The sequence below is a fragment of the Carassius carassius genome, chromosome 45 (assembly GCF_963082965.1).
Source record: "Carassius carassius chromosome 45, fCarCar2.1, whole genome shotgun sequence".
Classification (NCBI taxonomy): domain Eukaryota; kingdom Metazoa; phylum Chordata; class Actinopteri; order Cypriniformes; family Cyprinidae; genus Carassius; species Carassius carassius.
The window spans coordinates 17,585,146-17,607,133 of NC_081799.1; the positions used below are offsets into that span (position 1 = coordinate 17,585,146).

At 37.3% G+C, this 21,988-nt stretch overlaps 2 protein-coding genes across 4 annotated transcripts; both read right to left on the reverse strand.

The window, feature by feature from the left end:
- Positions 1-1,816: 1,816 nt before the first annotated feature.
- On the reverse strand, positions 1,817-9,330 carry LOC132127737 (rab5 GDP/GTP exchange factor-like). 3 transcript variants are annotated; one of them, XM_059539803.1, is made up of 11 exons: positions 9,238-9,330; positions 8,551-8,743; positions 8,234-8,427; positions 6,845-6,973; positions 6,487-6,507; positions 5,684-5,850; positions 5,515-5,596; positions 4,192-4,324; positions 3,861-3,952; positions 3,505-3,761; positions 1,817-3,202 (listed from the first exon to the last, which is right to left on the reverse strand). In XM_059539803.1, the coding sequence occupies exons 2-11, from the start codon at positions 8,727-8,729 to the stop codon at positions 2,801-2,803; spliced, it is 1,656 nt and encodes a 551-aa protein (XP_059395786.1). In that variant the 5' UTR covers positions 8,730-8,743; positions 9,238-9,330; the 3' UTR covers positions 1,817-2,800. The 3 variants fall into 3 exon arrangements, with proteins under 3 accessions (XP_059395786.1, XP_059395787.1, XP_059395789.1); XM_059539804.1 differs by lacking the exon at positions 6,487-6,507; XM_059539806.1 differs by lacking the exons at positions 6,487-6,507; positions 6,845-6,973.
- Positions 9,331-10,869: 1,539 nt separating this feature from the next.
- On the reverse strand, positions 10,870-13,447 carry kctd7 (potassium channel tetramerization domain containing 7). Its single transcript, XM_059539807.1, has 4 exons — positions 13,017-13,447; positions 11,816-11,985; positions 11,473-11,651; positions 10,870-11,392 (listed from the first exon to the last, which is right to left on the reverse strand). The coding sequence occupies exons 1-4, from the start codon at positions 13,293-13,295 to the stop codon at positions 11,016-11,018; spliced, it is 1,005 nt and encodes a 334-aa protein (XP_059395790.1). The 5' UTR covers positions 13,296-13,447; the 3' UTR covers positions 10,870-11,015.
- Between the last annotated feature and the right edge of the window lie 8,541 nt (positions 13,448-21,988).

The following is a 21,988-nucleotide window of genomic DNA, read 5'->3' on the forward strand; positions in this document are numbered from 1 at the left end:
CAGAGGCCATTCAGATGCTCACATCTTAACAGCATAATGCACATAGTCTGCCAGTCTATTGAAAAACAGTCTACAGTAGAGCCCTATTAATGCCTGGCAACTCAGAGCTGATGTGACAAGTGACAGAAGGCATTCATCTGTATGAGCTTATATGACTGCAGATGGCCAAAACACAGGATGAAATAAATATTACATGAACTGCCTAAATGCTGCAGGATACATCTGCCAACATCAAATGGAGGCCTTCATGGTTTTATAAGGCAAATAACGGTATCAAATACAAGATATAAATGGTAACAGTTAACAGATGATTGATTTTAACAACCAAATAACCCATAAATGGGCAACATAGCGACCATTTCGATCAATAACAAACACTGTAATTTATTTAAAATGCCTGCAGGGACAATATTTGAGCACATCCAACAAGAAACATCTTCACGTGCGAGCTTAAAACTCAATGACAATACAGAGATGATACGAAACGACTGATAAACAGTTAAAATAAAAATGCAAACTATAAATAAATGCACAGTGCATACACTAGCAGGTGATATAGCGCAGGTTAGCATTTAGCAAGTTAGCAATGAGGGTTTGCATAAAACTCACCATACAGAAAAACCTCGTATATATCAATGCATTTACCTTTTAATGTTGCCCTCGAACCCGTCACTCCAACGGTCTACATCAAACGCTAATAATTTAGTGTTTTATGAACAAGTATTGTAACATCAGACTGCTTGTTTATTGACTAGCAGCAGCAAGCCGCGAATGTAGCGCCTATATGTCAATGTCAGTCACCATGGGAGACCGTGTCAGACACCATGGAAAACCGAATCCACCAATCGTATTTACTGTTGGTAGCCGAGTGGATTAGCATTAACCAATCACGATTGTGCATTACTAGTGGGCGGTTCATCTAGCGGTGTGGCACTCCCACTTTAAAAGCGCCAACATCAAATATTTAAGCTTTTTGCTTGTTATCGGTTTTAACGGATTTAACCGTTTTGGTAACCAAATTCTTAAGATTTTGTATCGGATTTACAATGTTTTGTCAAATGACACAATGTAGTTGTTTTCTGGTGTAACAGTAAAAGTTGAAGTAGTTTAAACTAATGAAAAGTAGGTGATGTGCCATAAATTTGACATTTTTACCAAATTATTCTAATTCAAAGTCATACAGTACAAGCTATATCAATGCCTCAAACAACCAAACAAAAATTAATATCAGGTATTGACTGAGTAATGACTGCAAATGTAGAGTAACGTTATTTGCATCGTAGATCAAGATCTCAGTATGTATCTTGTGGAGCGTCTTCACTCTCCAGAGAGACACTGACCTGTATTCTATACTTAGAAACTCTGGAGGCCTGCAGGTACAGAGGAACTATCGTACCACACTCAGGTTTGGTGGGGCTACAAGATCTGCTCATTAAATGAACCAATTTCAAAATCCCATATGAACGTGTGCAAATTAAACCGTAACATTCAGGTTATACCCGATGAGAAGCAATTCAACTCATTTCAGAGATATTTGAGTTACCAGACTGACATCTGCACACCATATCATCACCTGTCATCTGTAAGTAAACCGTTAGGCATTGAGAACAAGCACTGATACAATACTGGACTTTGTACACATTTTATGCTTCAAAACGAAAAGAGATAGTAAGCAATATTGTGTTGAAATGTTGTGGCCTTTGGGTTTAAAACATGTTAAATATGATAATTCTATATTGGCCATCAGATGTCAGCATTGTGCTTTGCGGATTCATTTTGGTGCTCCATAATGATAAATAATGATTCACACACAAAATAACACACCTCAAGTTATATTTACATCATAAATAAAGCAGTTCAGTTAAAATATCACACACAGTCATAATTCAAAATAATTACTGTGAACGAAACCAATTATTTTCACATGAATATAGTGTTTTGCTAAGTATCTTTTACAGTTACAGCTGGGGCAGTATTACAATTAAACTTGATCACATTAAATTTGGGTTTATGTAATGCTGACAACATCAAATGCAAGACATATTAATGTCATCCCCATCTTGGAGGGGAAGAACTTGTTCACTTTTTCTTACCTGCAGACACCATGACAGAATTGCATTCAAGTGAGCAAATGCACAGCTTCATACCAATATTTTCATTTGTAAATAAACAAATTCCTATCTAAATAGTGTTTACTGTTGAATAATATGCACAACAGTATATCCAATCAATTACATGAATTACATCTGCATGGGGTTCAACTTTTAAGTTTCCTTAATATACAGTATGAACAGCAAAACATTTTATACATCCATAAAAAGACCTGTATCAAGGAAAAAATACACACTAAGGCATGAGGGTGAAACAACTTACAGGGAACATGACTTATCTACAAGAGAAACACTGATATGTGCTGTATGATCACATAAAAACTGCAGTCACATTTAGAGGAAGAATTAGCAGCTATTTGATTCAGTATTTTAAAACAACTCATACAGTATTAAGGCAGATCAAACTGTTAACAGATCTTCTAAAGCCTGGTTAGAAAAGCTTATTTAGTTTCACAAACTCTGCCTCGTCCTTTATGAATCAGCTGCACAAATATAGTCAGACAAGAATATGTTTGCAGAAAAGTTATGACGGGGGACTCTGTAAGCGCATTTAAAAGACATAACGAATGGTAACAGCCCAAATACAGGGAGAAAAGGAGTGGAGAACTTGGACAAGAGCAGCCATTGCTTTACCAGTCTTTGTACGACCTTGTCGCTAGCTTATTCACTCCAGAGGACATTACACTACGCTAACCTGCAAACACTTGTGGCTGAAGGGGAGGTGGCAGCCTGTCGTTCTCCACATTCTCCGCATCGATTGCGGATGCTCGTGGTTTGATCTCCAGTGGGTATCGCTCCAGGATTTCCTGCACCTCGCGGGCCACGCTGTCTTGCCATTCTGCCAGTTCGGTCTGCAGGTTCTGCGCCCCCTCGATGACCTGCTGCTGTCTTTTCTCAAGGCTGGATAGGAGCTTGAGGTTGTGATGGATCTGGCTAAGTGCTGGGTTTACACAGGTACCACTCTGCGGCCAGACTGCAGTATCGTCTTGCCTTCGAGGGGAAGCCTGACCGGACATATAGCGCTCAAAGTCTTCAGGGCTGAGATTCAATGACTGGCCATCCAGCTTCTCTATGAAGGCAATGGCACAGCACTGAGGGGAACACACAATGAAGATGAACATTTGAAAAATACAGTGAAAAGGAAAAAAGAAAAGATTAGTGTGCTACCAACATTCTTCAAAATATCTTCTTGTGTGCTAGGAACAACATGAGGATAAATTATGACAGCATTTTTTCTAATGGGGGGATAATGTCTTTAAAAATTTATTCATGCCATTGCATTTGATAACAAAATATTAAACCAAGGGGCATTAATTTGAAAGAAAAATAAAAACACTTTTATTTGGACATTATAAATTATTTTTGAGCCACTCTTAATTATATGTGAACCTACCAGGTTGGTGAAGTAGTATCCGTCCTCTCCGGTCATGAGTCTTGATGGGTTGCAGAAACGTGTGATGTACTGGATGTTGGACTGCAGCCGTGGTGGGTTGGCCTTCAACACAATATAGATGAGGGTGGGAAGGAAGTCATCTGCAGAAGCTGGCTCGTTCTTGGTGACCCTGATGGCATTGAATATATGCTTGCTGCAACTGGTGATGCAGGCCAGTTTATCCCTGGGCACACGCTTGGAGTCCATCTCAATGATATCTGAGGCAGACAAAATAAGAAGCAAAAAATCTTGGATCTTGATGGAAGAAAAAAATGCAGCAACCGAAAGAGAAAACAGACCCATCCTTGCAGACTCACCAGTGATGGCTTTGACTACACTATCAGAGACCTCAGGGATCTCTTCGTCCACAGGAACACACAACATCTGAATGGTGACCCAGTGTAACGCCCTGGAAAACCATTGTTTATAGAATACAAGTACAAGAATCCACATTTTAAAGGTGAATTGTGTAAAAGAATAATACTTATTTGAGGAATGTTCAGCAAAATATTATTTTGGTAACGAACCGAAATAATTATAGGCTAAAGTACTAAAACTAGCACTGAAATAAAAATAAAGCTAAAACCTAATTTAAATTATTTAATAAATACTCTAATAGCATATAAACAATACTAAAAAATGGCTGACCGAATCCTGTGCTGGGTAACCAGGTCTTTTTTCTCATCATCCGAGGTCTCGGGACAGAAGACGCTCTTGTAGAGTCGAGTCATGATGTATTTTTCCACTTGGTCCATTATTCTGTCCACTTTCTCAGAAGAGCCTGAGGAAAGGTTTATATTTGCAAAAAATAATTAGTTTGGCTTCTGGCAAACAACTGTAAACCATAAAAAATTAAGTATACATGGACAAAAATGTAAATAATCATTATGGTCCAATCACAGAATTCTACAGAGGACAACTGCTTTTCCTCATATACAACAAAAATCCTTTAGATACCGCACAAAAACAAACATGAAATCAGTTTGTTACATAACCCCACTCCCACATCACCACGCTGGGACAACAATGAAGTTTCTTCAGTGGTTTGCGGATATGGAGGCTGAGTGTCCTGGATATGCCCAAGGGTTGTTAACTAAAACTATTAGAAAATGTTCTTGTTAGCTGAAATAAAGCTTAATTAAAGTAAAAATAAATAAATATTATATTTAAAAAAACATTTAAATATGTAAATATATATATATACACACACACACACACACACAGAGAGAGAGGGAGAGTTTTTTTTTCTGCAACTGAATTTAAAACATTCGTGTTTAAGTAAAATGACTTAAACTGAATTAAAAACAAATTAAAAATGAAACTAAAATAAATAATTACATAAAGCACAAAAGTTACTTAGTAAAAAAATTACTAAGGCTAATATTAAATCAGAACTGATATGAGGCATTTACAACCTTTTTGTAAATTCAGGTTCAGTCAAACATTTTTAAAAAAAAAATAGTTAAACATTTTCATATATAATTTATAAATCGGTCTTGCTATAAAACAGAGGTGACCAAACTTTTAGTACGAGGGACCAAAAATCTAATTTGATTGAGGGCTGTGGGCAAAAAGTACATGCTTTATCAAAGGTCAACACAGGCCCTGGTTTGGACATCTCTTCTCTAAAAAAATATTGTTTTATGATGCAAAATGCTTAAAATGGACTACATTGGACTGCAATCTCACTCATTTTTATGTCCCAGCCTGACTATATTTAACTACTTTTTTTTAATTACCAAGGAAGATGTTTCATTTTGTAGAACAAACCTACTTCCCTTAACAATAGAGCCCAACTGGATACAAAACCTTTTTAAAAATACCATTACACAAAACAACCAGTCAGCAGATTAATCAGATTTAGTATACACTCTAATGAATTCAGTGAGTATTTCATTTAACCAATTCAAACCATTTGAAACTTTTTGACCAATTCAGTGCTACCAAGTTTCTCTGAAGCATGAATTCTACCTTTATAATGATTCAAGAGTCGGTCAGACATGCCCTGATAGAAGTCCTGCACACACTCAGACAGCTCTTCAGCACCGAGATCCTTCAAATAAGAACAAAAAGAATATTTTTATTTACTTAAATGACTAACATCCAAAAGCTGCTGTGGGCAGGTGACCCTGGTTCTCACCTTTTTATTTCCCATGCTCTCTATGAAACCACGGCTCTGCTTGTGGATCTCTCTGCCGGGCTTCTGTAAGGTCTTGAGAAACTCCACAAAGTCTTGTGACACGCGATCAGTCTCAATGCTGGACTGGCGGGTAATGGAGGGACTGGGCGTTTTTCCCTCGTGGCTTTCTGAGCAACACAATCAAGCACACTGAATGTCTACAAACAGGCTGCATGAACATACTGTAAAGAGAATATTAAAATGGATCGCATGAAAATAGAAGTTCAGAACTTAGTTTTCATCACAGAATGTCATGTGAAATAAAATCATAATTTCCCATCATTCTTACAACAACTGAAGCAGCCAATCGTCTTCGAGAAACTGTTTCTCAGGGCTGAATTACACATGACATTCTGCACAGATTAATGAAAAAACCCACTGATTAAACAACACAAGATCTTAAATATCGCATAAGTTGACTTGCATCCCATGAAGAGACAGAACAACCTTCTCACAAGTAGGCCATTCTACTGAAATATTGATCTGTTACCATGCCAACAACTTTGACATCATAGAGTCAAAGATAGTAACATAGTAGCTGGATGAATTGAGAGAATTCTGGTACCAGCATGCTTTGGCTAAACTCTACACAATCAGATGTTCTAAACGCTGTTGCACCTGTCTTTCTAAACGCCCCACTGAGAGTAATAGAGCATTAGAAGCGTTTCAGCCTGAATGCATGCAGCTCATATATAACACTGATGCATTGGTTTGTTTTCTCTGATTTTGCTAGAGGGCTACAGTGATGTGGCACTAATACCCACCTCTCAGCCTTGATACCAGAGCTGCCACCAGATTGACAAGAAAAAAAGGACACCGCATGACAATGAGACAGTGAACATGAAAAAATGGTAGGGTGAATTCAATCATGTCTATTGATGCACACACAACAAATACACACTACACTATGGTTTGGATCAGGGCAGTATTTCACAAAGAACAGCTAAAGGGCAACATTAAATAATTGCTGTACTTTATGAAATACTTTAAGCAAAGACACTCTTCAACACAGAACATCAAATCACACAAAAAACAGTGGTCCACCTCAGAGAAGAAAAACACTGCAATCTCCACCCACGTTCCTTCTCCTAACCCCAGATTTTCCTTCAGGCTCTGTATTACCTTCAGTGGGAGAGGCCATCTCCCAGGGTTGGGTAAAAATGCCCTTCAGATCCCTCAGGAGGTTTTCTCCATGGCTCTCCCTCCTGCCCTGCAACTTCTCCTCTTTCTCTTTCTCTTGTTTCTCATTTTCTTTTTCAGGGGGGAGTAAAACACCCAGGGTAGGTAATAGAAATGGGTGAAAGTGGGTGAAATGGATGAAAAATGTGGCAACAGAGGAGGTCAGATGAGAATATAGAGTGAAAAAGAGAGAAAGTTGTGGGAGAGGTGGGGCGGAGATCAGACAGAACGGCAGAACAGCAATGAGATGAAGGAAACAAACTGAGAGATGAAGGCTGGATCACTTGTTCAAATAAAATCATCTCATAAAAACATGATAGACAAATTATAAAATGCTTTGACAGGAAATGAATACATAACTGTATGAAATCAAGCAAGGATGACATAAATAACCATTGAAAGGTTTAGGGTCAGTAAAAAAAAAAAAAGCAAGCAAGGATGCATTAAAATGATCTAAGTTGCCAGTGAAGTTATGTAAAAAATTTATTAGAAGATTTCAAATAAATGTTATTTTAACTTTCTATTCATCATAGAATCCTAAAAAATATGTAAGAAAAATATGAACTGTTTTCAACAGTGATAATAATAAAAAATATTTAATGGGTGGATTAGCACATTAGAATGATTTCTGAAGGATCATGTGACACTGAAGGCTGCTGAAAATTCAACTTTGCCATCACAGGAATAAGTTATATTTAAAAAATATATTTAAAAAAAAATACTTTTCACAAAATAATGTTTTTACTTTATCTTTGATCAAATAAAGCAACATTGGGAAGCAAAAGAGATTATAAAAAAACTGTACTGATCCCACTGAACTTTTGAATGGTCTACACTTGACGTTTCAATGATAAAGCCTTTTAATTACCAACATTCAGGTCCATTAACAGTAATATTAAACTAACATAAATGACAAATTGCTGTTTGGATGTTGCATGCAGACAATTTAAGGCTTTATCAGAGAGATGCCATCCAATGGCAAAATCAAACTGGGACTATGGATGATGATGAGGGCAGACATTTGCATCTGAAAGAAGTATGATTTCCAAAAGAAACCCAGAAGCAAAGGTATATCTGATGTTCTATTTTGGGCTCTGTGGGAAAAGTGGCAACACAGGGAAAATCTACGGCCCTGGCACAAGTCTGTGAAACTCCACTCTACAGTATTTTAAATCAGTTTTCACTTGTCCAACCAAATATTATATTCATAAAGCATATTTGATAAAGGCAAACAATAATTTTGTCCATCCATTCCAGGACATCAGCCGCCGAATCCTACTGCAAAACAACACGAATCACACTCATATCACTCCAATTCCACCCTCCTTGTACCTTTTTTAGGGGCCGTGCGAGAGGAGGGGCTGAAGAACTTCTTTACGGTGGTGACCTTACGGGTCTTCTCATTGGTTTTCTTCTCCTCAAACTTAGAGAAGGTGGCGAGAGATTGCTGAGAGTGGGACTGAGGAGGCTGGGTCTGAGAGGAACCGTGACTGCTGACATAAGCCGCCTCCTCTTCTCGCTGAAGCCTGCGACAGGAAGCACATCATTACAGCAGTCTGTATGAACATCATTTCTGCTTTATGAATGTCTTGATAAAGTTGAATGTTTCTTTTACTTAATGCGTGATCTAACTGCCATTTAAGACTCACTTCTCAGCCAGAGCCCAGTCCTCCTGGATCTGTCTTTGCCGAGCTTTCTGGTACTCCTCCCTCCAGCACTTGGAGCATAGGCCCTGCCATGCAGCGTTGCCATAATAACCGCAGCCTTTCTTACACAGCAGTTCTGATTGGTCCACATGGATCCCCCGTCGCTCTGATCGCTGACTCATAGTGTCCCTTTTATCTAGGTAAAGAAACATGTTTGACGTTGCGATCTGAATTTGCATATCCACTCTACAAATCATGCAGCAAGGAGTCAGGTTACATAATATACCCTGCAAAGACATGCAACTTGCAACACTGCTGTTTAAACGAGATAAGACGACTCATTTAATGACTTGGAGCAGACCTGAAAATTAAACTGTGAATATCAGATATTCATACTTAGATTTATATTTTATAGCTGAAGGGCAAGTAAAATATCGAAATGCATAGTTTTAATAACTATACGGGGGAGGATGTCCCAGCTAATCTGAATGTCATTCAATCCGCTGCAGGCAGACACGTCGAGCTAGCAAAACAGCTAACGCTACGTGGTTAAAAACAAACGCAACAGCTCCAGTCCAGAAGAAATACGATAAATATGCATTACTAGTCTAAAGAGATACTGAACAAAAAAATTTAAAATAACGGCAAGCTTTGGTATTTGAAGTGAATCTACCAAACAATGACAGATACCTCGTCAACGGTCTCTTCTCCAGGGTTACGATTACATCATATCCTCGCGAGTGGTGGATGGGTTGTGTGGGCGGGGCCAATAATGGGCTGAGCTTGGAATGTCAACAACATTCCTTATGACAAATGCTGCGCTTTCATCATCTTCTGTAGTTTTGTTTACTAAACTGATAAATGGAGCATTATTGTGAACGTATAAATGTGACAAAAAGGATCTGCTTTTAATAAAGTTCAAAATATAGGGTTTATTATCATCACAATAAGAGCCAGTGCAGTAATGCAATACAGACAACAGTATTCACCAAATGTACAACAGAGAACAAATATGCATCGGTTTAGACTTGAGCAACATAAAGTAAACTGTGCAAGACTGAAAATAAATCCCAGTTAGGATTATCAAAAGCATTTTAACTGGTTTTAGATATTCTGCTGCCAAAACACAGAGAGCTCATGCAACTTCATGTGGCTTTCACAGCTCTCACCAATGAGAGAGAGTTTTCAGATGACAAAAATAACAAATAATGCTATATTGTATGCAATTGTTGAGGGATAATGGCAAATAAAAGCATGGACAAATGCTTTTGGCAGCAGAAAATACCTTCATAAAGTGTCAAAGTAGCAAAATAGGCAATCTAACCTGCAATAAAGTGGCTAACAGTCTTTTAGTATAATTTTAAATATACTCATTTTAATTCATATTCAGTACATATTAAATCTAGCTCATAAACTTATTCTAAAAAAAAATCTATTTTGTGCTCTCCTTTTGAGAACAGTTAATTTTTTGACATATCAAAACTTTTATGCTTGCCTAGTGATGTGTGGTTATTTTAGAAGGCTTTATGTGAAGCTTTGAGTTGCTGTAAATACCAGACAAGACCTTTGTATTCTTGTTAAAGTCAGTATCTGCTGAGATTGCATGCTCTAAGGTGTTAAGTAACTGGCAACATGACTCAGATCAGTTCCTACATATACAAGTCATGTAAAACAAATGGGGTAAAATCATTTTAAAATACTGTAGGGGGAAAAAAAAGGTTCTTTCTTAAGAAATACATCACAAATAATTTCCAAATATGGGTCCAGTTGACTGATTCTTCGATCAAACTGTTAATACATTCAATTCATCTTACACAGAAACATACCTAAGAGATGTCATATTTAGAACAAAAAACACTGTTTTACATAAATTCACTTCCTCTGAGGACGATTCCAGAAAATCCCTTTAGAACTACATGTACAACTGGACAAAACAATTCCGGGTTTATTTTAAACAAACTAAGTTAAACAATTACTTACAAAAACTAAGGAATCAAAGGAGCTGCCCATAAAAGAAATATGGGGTTGAAAACTGCAGTTTCATGAAGAAACCAAAGAGCAAATGCCACAATAACAGCCATCCTATTCAAAAGCTTTATATTATTTCCATTACTTCATCTACAGCGATATCGTTGACTTGATTGCAAATAAATGCACAGACACTATTTAACTGAACAGAGATGACATAACTGAATCCAATGATGAACTGCCTTTAACTATCATTTTTGCATTATTGACACTGTTTTCCTAATGAATGTTGTTCAGTTGCTTTGACGCAATGTATTTTGTTTAAAGCGCTATATAAATAAAGGTGACATTGACAAAGGTGACATTATTTCCGCTCACGTTGAGTAAGACTCTATGATCCTGCTGGTTTCATGTAACTGTAGACAGCAGCAAAAAGCATTTGCTCAGACTTGCATGTATTAGTTCTTGGCAAGAGAAACACCAGCTGAAACCCCTCACCTTCACCACCAGGTGATTTTAAACTCATAGATTGGCCTTTTGCAGTAGTAGTGGTTGATGAGGTGTTTGTCACACACGCCGATGCATTGCTGGTCAGCAGAGATGCCACGCTCTGCCAGGTCGCTTACTATGCAGTGAAGAAGGTCATAAACATCCGCCACTGCCTCCCATGGTCCGAAGGACACATCAACCTCACAATGGTGCTCAAACAGCTTGGCCTCACTCTCCGAGCGCTCAAATCGCAGCGAATTGAACAGCGGTCTTTCATAGGGGGTGATGGGCATCTCCTCCTTGTACACACAGATCTTAAGTTTTGCAAAACGAGCCTTCCGCTGCATGGCACGAAGTTTTGCAATCTCCACAATGCGCTCAAGATTTTCTGGAAGAAATGGGGACAATTGTTTAGTCAGCTGAAAACCGCAGCTCGTTTGATTATTTTCACTCTATAATTTATACTACCTTTATAATAGGGCAAAAGATCGAGAAAAGCCTGTCGCACTTTCTCTCCGGTAAGTGGCTGAGTGTCTTCCAAGCTTTCCAAAAGAGGCCCAATAGCATAAAACTGAGCTTCCCTGTGCACCGCACGAACACGGTCCCTCTGAGGCAGCTCTCCCTCTCTCAAGAAATTCAGAATGTCCCTAATGCCAGACAAGTATGTATAAGTGTTTCTAGTTATTAAAATAATCCACTGATGAAATAATAAAGCAAATGCTAAATTCAGATAATCCAAGTGTTTACTTTGTATTTTTAGGTACTACTAGGCACCAACCATTATCAGATAATCTCTATTCTAAACACTTACCCAAAATATGCTCCGTCTCGGTCAATGAAATATCGTCCCTCTGCATCCCTGGGAATGTGGTGACGGCCACTAAACATTGCGGCCAGCATTGTGTCCTCATAGCGTCGCAGGGTGGACAGCCGAGTGGTGAAATATGTACCTCCTACATTCAGGGGGATGACCTCTGGAAACTATGAAGAGAGAGGAACGACACAAATAGCCCTTACATTTGTCTGAATGTACACTAACACTCAAAAGTTTGGTCGATAAGAATTTTTTATGTTTTAAGTCTCTTATGCTTACCTAGAATGCATTTATTTGATTTAAAATGTTGAAATATAATTACAATTGTAAATAACTGTTTTCTATTGGACATGCATGACTTCTGGTACTGCTGTGAATACGCATTGAATGCTGACACGAAAGAGAAGAAACTATTGAATTAAGTTGTTGTTTTTGCTTTCTTCGAGCAGAAGAAGTATCAGTCACATGATCCTACATAAATTATTCTAATGCTGATTTGGTGCACAAGAAACGTGGATGATGAATATGAAGTTCAAGGGAGCAGAATTTCTTAGAAATATAAATATTTTGCAGCATTATAAATGTCTTCATAAATGTCTTTACTGTTACTTTTGGCAATTCGTGCTTATTGATTAAAAACTTTTGAACAGTAGTGTATATAAGACTAAAAATATACTAAAAGTTATAATTATGCAGAGTAATTTTTAACTACTAGCAATGCATCTACTAGCAATGCAGGATCAGTCCCCTCCCAAGTTCAGGGGTTAGACTAATCATATTAAACATATTGACAGGTCACGCTAGGTTTATCAGTAGAAGTCAGGGACACCTTTAACACAGACCTTGCAAAACACGATTAGTTTAATCCAGTCGATATGATTTGATAGACGTGTGATGTAAACCAATCAGAAACGACGTCCACCCGCCCCACTGGGATAATGCACCAATCCGCTTGCAGCAATCGGGAAACAAACACTCTCAATACATCTGTTGCCTATGGAAACGGTTATGATTAAGCATGAGAAGCTTGGGAACTTTGACACGGCTCCTCCAGGTGATCTTTTGATGGGAAAAATAACATTAAGAGGAGGAAACAGATGAACGTGGACGTTTTAACTCGCATTTAACTTCTATGCAGCACACTACAACTACTCCGTTATAAAAAATAGCGCATCCTCTTTAAACCTCGGGGACTTACCTCCTCGGGTACGTCTAAGGTGCGAAGGGACCTCCCTAGATTAAGATTAGGGACAGGTTTGAGTGGTTTGCGATACTCCTCTTCCCCGGTGTCCGCGCCCGACATCGCATCTCCCTGATTTTCAGTGTCACTCGCAGCCGAAAACACCACCATCACTCTCGGTTGAGGAGGGACCGTCCTCCTCACTCGTGATGCTGCCATTTGGAGTGGAGCTGCTGCGCTAAAGGAAAGCGGAGGCGACTCTCCGTTCGGGGTTTCGCCTGCTCCATTATGCTGCATACACACACCCACAGCAGGTCTGACACGAGCGTCGATCGAGGCCCGCAAGCAGACTGTCAGCGAGCGACTAGTATGATGTCCAGGAGGGCGGCCGAGCGAGAGGTGTGGTCTGTGGGCTGGTCAGGTGGGTGTGTGAGCCTGCTCTTGTGCGCTGGAAATCACGTACGCAAGTTACGTAGATGACAGCGTGCTTCTGGAATGTTTTCTGCCGTGCGCTCCGCAGACTGGAGATTAGTAACATATTTATAATTAATATTTAACTGCTAATATGTGACCCTAGATTACAAAACCAGTCAAATTCATTTTTATATCACCTAAAAGAAGAATAAATAAGCTTTCCATTGATGTATGGTTTATTAGGATAGGACCGGGATACAACTATTTGAAAATCTGGAATCTGAAAGTACAAAAAAATAATAATAATAATAATAAATGAATAAATACAAATGTTGAAATCACCTTTAAAGTTGTCCATATGAAGTCCTTAGCAATGCATATTACTAATAAAAAATTACGTATATATGTGTGTGTGTTCTTCATGGAACATGATCTTTATGAGTGATAATTTTGGCACATACAGTGTATTATTGGCTATTGCTACAAATATATCTGTGCTACTTATAACTGGTTTTGTGGTCCAGGGTCACATATAATTCACACGATACAATAATATTTGCAATACCTGAACTACCCATATAAATATGCACTCACTGACTTTGAAGAGGAAAATTATATAGCATACAATATTTTATTCAGTTATGAATTGAGTATTTCCAGAATAGTTTTTGACAAGGAGAATAATTCAGTGTTTATGTGTGGCCCCATAAATGTAATTACATTGATCTTGTTAGTTTTAACTAAACATCATTTTAATAGAGCCTTTAATTTAAAACTTTAATTTTTTTTTTGAATAATGACATTTTCTTATGTCCACAGAACAGATGAAATAACTGAATTTGAATTAATGATCTGAATTCAATAAGTAGTGTGCCGCTACTAGTTCAAATAAAAAATACATAAATAAAAATAGGTTTCTTTTTTCAAAGATTTCAAACTAAAGAAGGAACTGAAATTTTAGGAATATTCTGGAAATATTCTTCTCGCACGGCATTGGCCAAATTACACTCCACCTGCAAAGCAGCTCAATTCTTATTGGTCAATTTGCCGTGATTTGCCGCAATTTGTTGATCTCTGCACAATGGCGGAGGTTAAGCAGTGTTGGGAAGGTTACTTTGGAAATGTAATAGGTTACAGATTACAAGTTACCCTGTTTAAAATGTAATAGTAGTGTAACTTTTTCAATTACTTTATTAAAGTAATGTAACTAATTACTTTTGAGTACTTTTTGATTACTTTTCTAAATTTGTGAAAATTAAAGAATAATAAATAAAAGCATATACATCAACTTATGACGTATTCTGTGTAATAAACTCCTGAAACATTGGTGTTTTTTTCTTGAAACTGCTGTCTGTATATGATGATAGTTTTCTCAAAATAAGTAAAATGCACATGAAGTGACACAAAGCAGTTCTAGAAATTATGTTTATGTGCTCGTGTACTCCTATATTGAGGCAGCAGAGGTTGAAAACACTGCGAGCTTCAGTAGGCCTATGTGTAGTAAATGAAACCATGTCTTTGCCATTAATTTACAGGAGGGGCGGACTGGGAAAAAAATTCAGACTGGAAAATTCAAACTCATACAAACAAATTCATGGATAAAACTATTTTTTGTATGGACCTGACATAAAAAAGGTTTAAATCTTTAATTTGGGGACATGCAAAATAATTAAAAGTTCTCTCCTGAACTGAAAGAACACCTTCACTTCCATTTTTCTCTTCAGTCTCTTTATTTTGCTCTGTTATCCATCTCTCTCATGACTTTAATACTCAAGATTGAACAAAACTATACTTTACAATACACTACTCTACAATACTACAATATCTTTATAGAAAAATCCTAATACTGTACACGATTCATGTTTTTCCCTTACAAAAAATTACCATGCTTTTATTAGCCTATATAAAAGTAAAATAACCTTGTTTTTTTTTTTTTTTTTTGCAAATGGATTTGTATTTATTTTTAAATAAATACATTTGTAAAATAATTTTACATTTTTGGTTACCACAGTTAAACAATAGTAACCATTTTCTCTGGATTTATAGTTAAATATTAAAATGTTATTTTTCGTAAGGGTTGTGTTGTTGTCTGTCGTAGCTCCCCCTAAACCTATAAAGGAAAATCTGAATTATTTTTCAGCTAAATTCCTACTGTAACATTACAACAGATAATAATGATGTCCTTTATATAGTATTTTGAGTGATGACTGATGAGCAACGTGCTGCTGCTTGATTAAATAAATAAAAAAACAAAGACAAAAAAGCATCTTTACTCACAGAAATATTTCACCCAAAATTTAAGATTTATGTAATTTTATTACATGACAAATTCCCATTTATATTTTTTTCATAATTTTAACACAAATCTACCAAATAAACTTTATACGATTTATTTTCATTAGGATAATAAAACCTATTTATTTTAAATGCATAATCCTCAGGTTTATGTAATTAGTTTATGTAAAGTGTAATTATTCTAAATTAATAATAAAAAGTTTATTTATTTAAAATACATAAAGTTTATTGTATAAATTGCATAATTAAGAGAACTAAATCAGGATAATTAAAAAAAGTTAAAATTTATTTGAATCATGTTTAATGTATGATTATATACTAAACCAAATTAAACAATGAATCACATTTATGCAATTGTTTCCCCATCTTATAAAAAAAAAAATAGAATTAGACCAACTTGAAAATTCCAGATTTATTTATATTTTTCTTTGATACAAAACTCTGGATTGAGCCAAGTTAACATCAGCCAACATTTAGGAAACAATCCATGAACCCACTTACACAGCCCCACTCGAACATCACATGACTGCTTGGACACCCAAAAAAATAAAAAATAAATAAAAATAAGACTTTACAGAGATCCATTTTCAGTTGCTATTTAACGTATCATTAAAAAACTAGGAAATAATTTAAACATATCTCTGGGTTGGAACACGGTGAGAAAAAAATGGGTAGGGGCTGTATAAGTTCATTATTGCCAGCCAAATCACTGGAGCAATTTCAGTTTCAGTGTCTGTACTTTCGGGGAAAGCTTGGTTGAGTCCAGGTCCATCAGGATTTTCTGGTACACCTCAAATGTACACTTTTTTAGCTCAAATTGAGCGCGTAGATCAGGCCATATAACATAACAAATGCATGAGTGACACTCTGCAGGTTGTGGAGAACCTCCACACCTTCCAGCACAACACAGACATCAGTGAAGCGTCCATCACCTTGACCATGATCCTCTGATTGTACTTTGTAGATGCCCATAGTCTTTCCTGCCATTTCTTCCTCTGCCTCTCTGGATTCAATGTCCTGGAATGTATAAACACACACTTAAAATATAATATTACACACACACACACAACTTTTCATTAAAGCACACAGCATATAAGCATTCATGAGAATGGAATGGATGCAAGTTCAGGATAATGACCTTAAGACCTGATCACCCCCTAAAAGTCTGGAAAAAAGTCACAAGGCTGTGGATAATGTTTACAACACAATGCATTTTTATCTCCAGTTGTGCAATTTCCTATTAATGTAACAACAACAATATAATATCTGAAAATTATCCAAGTATTCTTGTTCTCACTTGATTATGGGTCAACCCTTCACTTGGGGTAAGGTTTTGTGCTTTAGAACGGAGGGATTTCCGGGGAGACAGCAGAGATTTTTCTTCCAATGAAGCCGTTGACCTGCCACAAAAAAATGCAGTTAAAAAAAAAAAGTAACTAAAAATGGAGACGCTTCTCATGAATGCTGGGCAGCTTTCTTTCTGATGGTTAGAGTGTTGGACTTGTAAGCAGAAGGTTCTGGGTTCGAATCGCAGTGCCAGCAGACAATGACTGAAGTGTCCTTGAGCAAGGCACCTTACCCCCATTTGCTGTACAGTGATAATTGGCCACTGGATAATACTTGTAAGTCACTTTGGATAAAAGCGTCTGCCAAATGAATAAATGTAAATGTCCATCAAGCCTGAAACTTAAAGGGATAGTTCACCCAAAAATTAAATTTTTACTCACCCTTGTGTTGTTCCAAATCCATATCACCTCCGTTTATTTTCAGAACACAAATTAAGATATTTTTTTGATCTGATCCTCCCATAGACACCACTGAAAGTGCACATTCAAATTACACAAACCTACTAAAAACATAGTTAATGTAGTCCATGTGACATGGGTAACCCAATGTGAACATGATAAAGCAACAAGAATAGTTTTTTTTTTGATCAGAAAGCTCTCGGATTAAATCCAAAATATCTTAATTTGTGTTCCGAAGATGAATGGAGGGGATACGGGTTTGGAACAACACGAAGGTGAGTAATTGATGACAAACTTTTCATTTTTGGGTGAACTATCCCTTTAAGAGTTCCATCCTCTAACTCCTTGATGAAGCGGTTTGTTCTAGGGCTGCAACTAACGATTATTTTGATAATCGATTAATCTGTCGATTATTTTTACGATTAATCGATTTATGTACTTATATTTTAGTTTTTCCCATTTTTTCCCCAAGTAAATTATTAGTAAATGGTCTTTATCCTTCAGCATAGATTTTTAAGAGATTTTAACCATTTTGCACTGTCATATCCTAATCAAAAATATACCTGGAGTTGTTTTATTGTGTTAGTAATCCTTTGTCGAACTCTTCTGCAATCAGAACACTGACCCATACTCTAGCAAATTTCACAAGGAGATTTAAAATAATGTTTTCACCATGGCAGTCCTTAGAGCTCCTAAAGTAGTTTAACATCCCGAACGAAGCTTATTAAGGAATCTTTCAGAACATATTTTCACGAAGAATAAGGATAAAACAGAATAAAATTGCAGTGCATTGTATTTTATTATTTACTGGGAAACAGCTTTATAGCTTATGCTGTGAAATTGTAAACAATCCTTCGAATAAAGTGCCAGTGACATGAAACCTGAATGGAACTCACAATTTAAAGTAAAATCCATCAGAAGGTTGTCCAGAAAAAAAAAAAAATTGGACAGTCACACAAAAAACCTGCTGTGTGAAAAAGAGCAGTGAATACTTAGAAAAAAAGTGCATTTCAAATATCTTTAAACATTTACCTCTCTCATTCAGTCATAATTAGGCTGCACGACTGAATTTTGAACTGGTAAACGACAAACTGATCACAGAACATGTTTGTAAAGCTTTAAATGTTAACTGTTAAAAAGTAATGTTATCAGCTTTTACGACTAAACATTTGCAAACAACATTGTACTGGAGAATCTGCACAAATAAAAGTCTTAGGGGCCGTTCACATATCGTGCCTAAAAACGCGTGGAAAACGCTAGGCGCGCCGCTTTCTCCTTCTTTCCAAAGCGCTCGGGCAGAAGCGCCCCTGAGGCGTCTGCCTTTGATAAGCAACCATGACGTGCTCTCTCCTTGAAGACGCGGAAATTTCAGCAAAGGATAAATGGATTTGCAGCTCAAAAAATCACTTGCAGTAGCTCTGCTACTAAATTTATTTCAAAATGGAAATCCATATACAACTATGATCAGCTGTTCCTTTCATCTTGACTGAGCTTTTAACGTTGTTACGGGAAAGGATGAAGCTGATTGGTTAGTTCTTGTCACATGACCCGCGATGCGCTTGCAGCATTCTGAAAAGTTGAGATGTTTTTAACTCGATGCGGTGCGGTGTTGGAAATAACGAACTTGAGCGCGCAAAAGACGCGATATGTGAACGTCCCCTTAAACAGTTCAGTAGTGCAGAGTTTACAGGTTACTCTTCTTTTTTGAAGGCTCAAAAAGTAAAGTACTCCCAGTCTCCCACATCCCGCTAAATGCTGCAGAGACGCTGTTCGGGAAGCACGTGACATAAAACGAGGCCAGCTATTGGCTATTCGCTACTTCTCCGTATGTACTGGCTGAGTAAAACCTCCGATGGCTCATTACTGCCACACTTTGGTCACCGCAGATTTGAAATATGCACGAAATGAGCCGCTTACGGCAAATAAAAGTTATTTAGCAACGAATCGATGACTAAATTAGTTGACAACTATTTTAATAATCGATTTTTATCGATTAAATCGATTCCATGTTTCAGCTCTAGTTTGTTCCAATGAAATTACGCAGGTGCACCTTGACGTCACTTACTGCTATAAAGCTCATATCACTACATAAAACGATAGAGCTTACTCCTCATCCATCAGCCCCACCAGTAAAAAAAAAAATTTCATGCTTGTAATTGTAACTTTATTTACTTTTTGACATTCGGCTTTGGCTTCACTGACTGCCTCAGATCCTCCGCTGCCTTTTGAGAGAGAGGGAGAGAGAGGGAGAGAGGGAGAGAGAGAGAGAGAGAGAGAGAGAGAGAGAGAAAAAAAATTATCTCCTTGTTTTTCTGTATAGACCGCAACCATAATTATACTAAAAGGTGTGCTAATGGATAAAGACAGAAATTACAATATCTTTGTAAACTACATTGTTAAAAAGATACGAGAACCCACCAAAATCAAACTTTACATATTTTTAAAATCTATATGTGAAGTTACACCTGTAAGATAACAAGTGAATACAAGAGAAAGAAATGAGAAGGAGAGAACGACAGTACAGTGGGGGACAACAGTGAAAGAGCAGGAAGGAGAGAAAAAAAGACTAAGAGGAGAGTAGGGTGGAGACTGAGGTAGGGAGAGGGCAAGTGAAATGGAAAACAGCTGATTAGTCCTTTACTTAAATGTCCACATACTTGCCATATCTTCAGAGATGACAAGAAGGCTTCCTTCTGTGCGATGTTCTCAAGGCGCTTGAGTTCGTAAGCAGACAGTCCAGAACATGCATCCTGGTGATACAAGGCATTTCTTACTTAACATTTCCAAAATCATATCAATGCAGTAAAAATCGCTGGTTCATGAGCACTAGGAAATGCCTGTGTCCTCACCTTGTTGTTTAGGCGAGGATTGTTGTTTCTGGCGGAGAAGGGGCATGTGGGTGCCAGAACCCGGACAATTTCATCTTCAGGTTCCTCTGGACCAAGCGGATTTAATTCCCTCAGAGTGACAGCTCTACCACCATTTACCTTGCATGATTTTTTAATTCAAAATAACCCAATGGACTCAATGTTGAAATACTGGTGGTCAGTGTGTCCTCATGTCCATTCCATTCTCATGAAAACCCAATATTATCTAGATGGAAATAATTACCGGCACACTATTCCGATACAAACCACATATTCTTTAACAAGTGTGTCCAGGTCTTCATTGAGGTAGATGCTCAGACAGCTCATCACACAATCTCGCCTCACAATGATATCTTCATTCTGGGGGGAAAAAAAACAATCTGTTAAAGCCAACAGTTTCAAAGACATTTCTCTTCTTGACCACATCAATCACCTTGTTTTACACTGCAAAAACTAACAATCTTATGAAGTTTATTTGTTATTGAAACTCATTTTCAGACTCCTTAAAATAAGATGATTGTTACATCTTTCTATCAAACAAGTAAACTCCCGTTGATTTCAGTTTTAATTGTTGTTTAATTTTATTATTCTATATACAAGGCTTTAAAGTATAAAAGGCTAAAAACAAGTTTCAATAACACTGATATTGTTTTATATCAATTTTTATGGAAGAGTAATAAGATATTTTATACTACTAACTAGGTAAAAAATCTTGGTCAAATTAAGTTTTTGCTAGGTACCTCAGTAAAGCTCACAAACGTCAGAGGTCTGAGGAAAAAACTGACATATGAGCTTCCCAAGCTTCACAGATGACAAACTATATAGTTATCAGATTAGACAAACACATACATTATTCATCTGGCCCATTATGGCGCTGATCTTTCTTCCTGCAGCACCACCTTTGGCATTAAAAATCTCTATCAGTTTGCCAGAATGACGGTCCAGTTCTCCAAGGAATTTGGAGGTCAGAGGTACAGTTGTCAGTCGCATAAATTCAAAGTTGATCTGTAAAAGACAACACATAGGATACGGATTTTAAATGTTTGTAAACATTGATAGAACAAATTACTACACTTCACACTTACCTCACAGACGTCAAAGAGTGCCGGCCATCTGTCTAGAAACTCTGCAATTGCTGGCTCCTGAAGAACCTCTTGCCTCCTTATTGAAAAAGTATGCTGCATCATTTTCTTTATCTCAGCCTCATCTTTTTTCTTCTTTTTTACTTCTGTCAGTAGAGCCACTCTTTTTGCCTCCATACTCTCTCTTGTTTCACCGCTGGGCATGCTTGGACAGAAATTAACTTCTGCCTTCCTGGGCTTTTTCACGTTAGCAGCAGGCTTCTCCTGGCCTATTTGTTTATTCTTCAAAGAGTTGACTGTAACCTCAGTATGAGAAGCGAGGTATAACAAAGAGATCGGGCCAAGAAGAACACCGGGTCTTAGGTGATGACACGATGATGGTATCACTGCTGCTGTAGGAATCTGAATCATTTGCATCATGTGAAGCGGAGCTTACACTGGAAGGAGTACCTGGGACTGTGGGCCTGGCATCTCTTGTGAGTGGATTAGAGCTAGTTGTCTCAGAAGGCATGTATACAACTTTTACAGTAGCTTTATCTTCAAGTTCTGAAGTTGACATAAGGTTCATGAACTGATCGTTCATTTCT

What these genes read in the sequence shown, in the direction of transcription:
- LOC132127737 (XM_059539803.1), bottom strand. Translation starts at nt 8,729, where the DNA reads ATGAGTCAGCGATCAGAGCGACGGGGGATCCATGTGGACCAATCAGAA. An exon ending in TCTGGTATCAAGGCTGAGAG is followed by an intron (nt 5,851 to 6,486) that starts GTGGGTATTAGT and finishes TGTGTTGCTCAG; the next exon opens with AAAGCCACGAGGGAAAAACG. An exon ending in GTTACCCAGCACAGGATTCG is followed by an intron (nt 3,953 to 4,191) that starts GTCAGCCATTTT and finishes ATGGTTTTCCAG; the next exon opens with GGCGTTACACTGGGTCACCA.
- kctd7 (XM_059539807.1), bottom strand. Translation starts at nt 13,295, where the DNA reads ATGCAGCATAATGGAGCAGGCGAAACCCCGAACGGAGAGTCGCCTCCG. An exon ending in CCTTAGACGTACCCGAGGAG is followed by an intron (nt 11,986 to 13,016) that starts GTAAGTCCCCGA and finishes CTCTCTTCATAG; the next exon opens with TTTCCAGAGGTCATCCCCCT. An exon ending in TCTTTTGCCCTATTATAAAG is followed by an intron (nt 11,393 to 11,472) that starts GTAGTATAAATT and finishes CATTTCTTCCAG; the next exon opens with AAAATCTTGAGCGCATTGTG.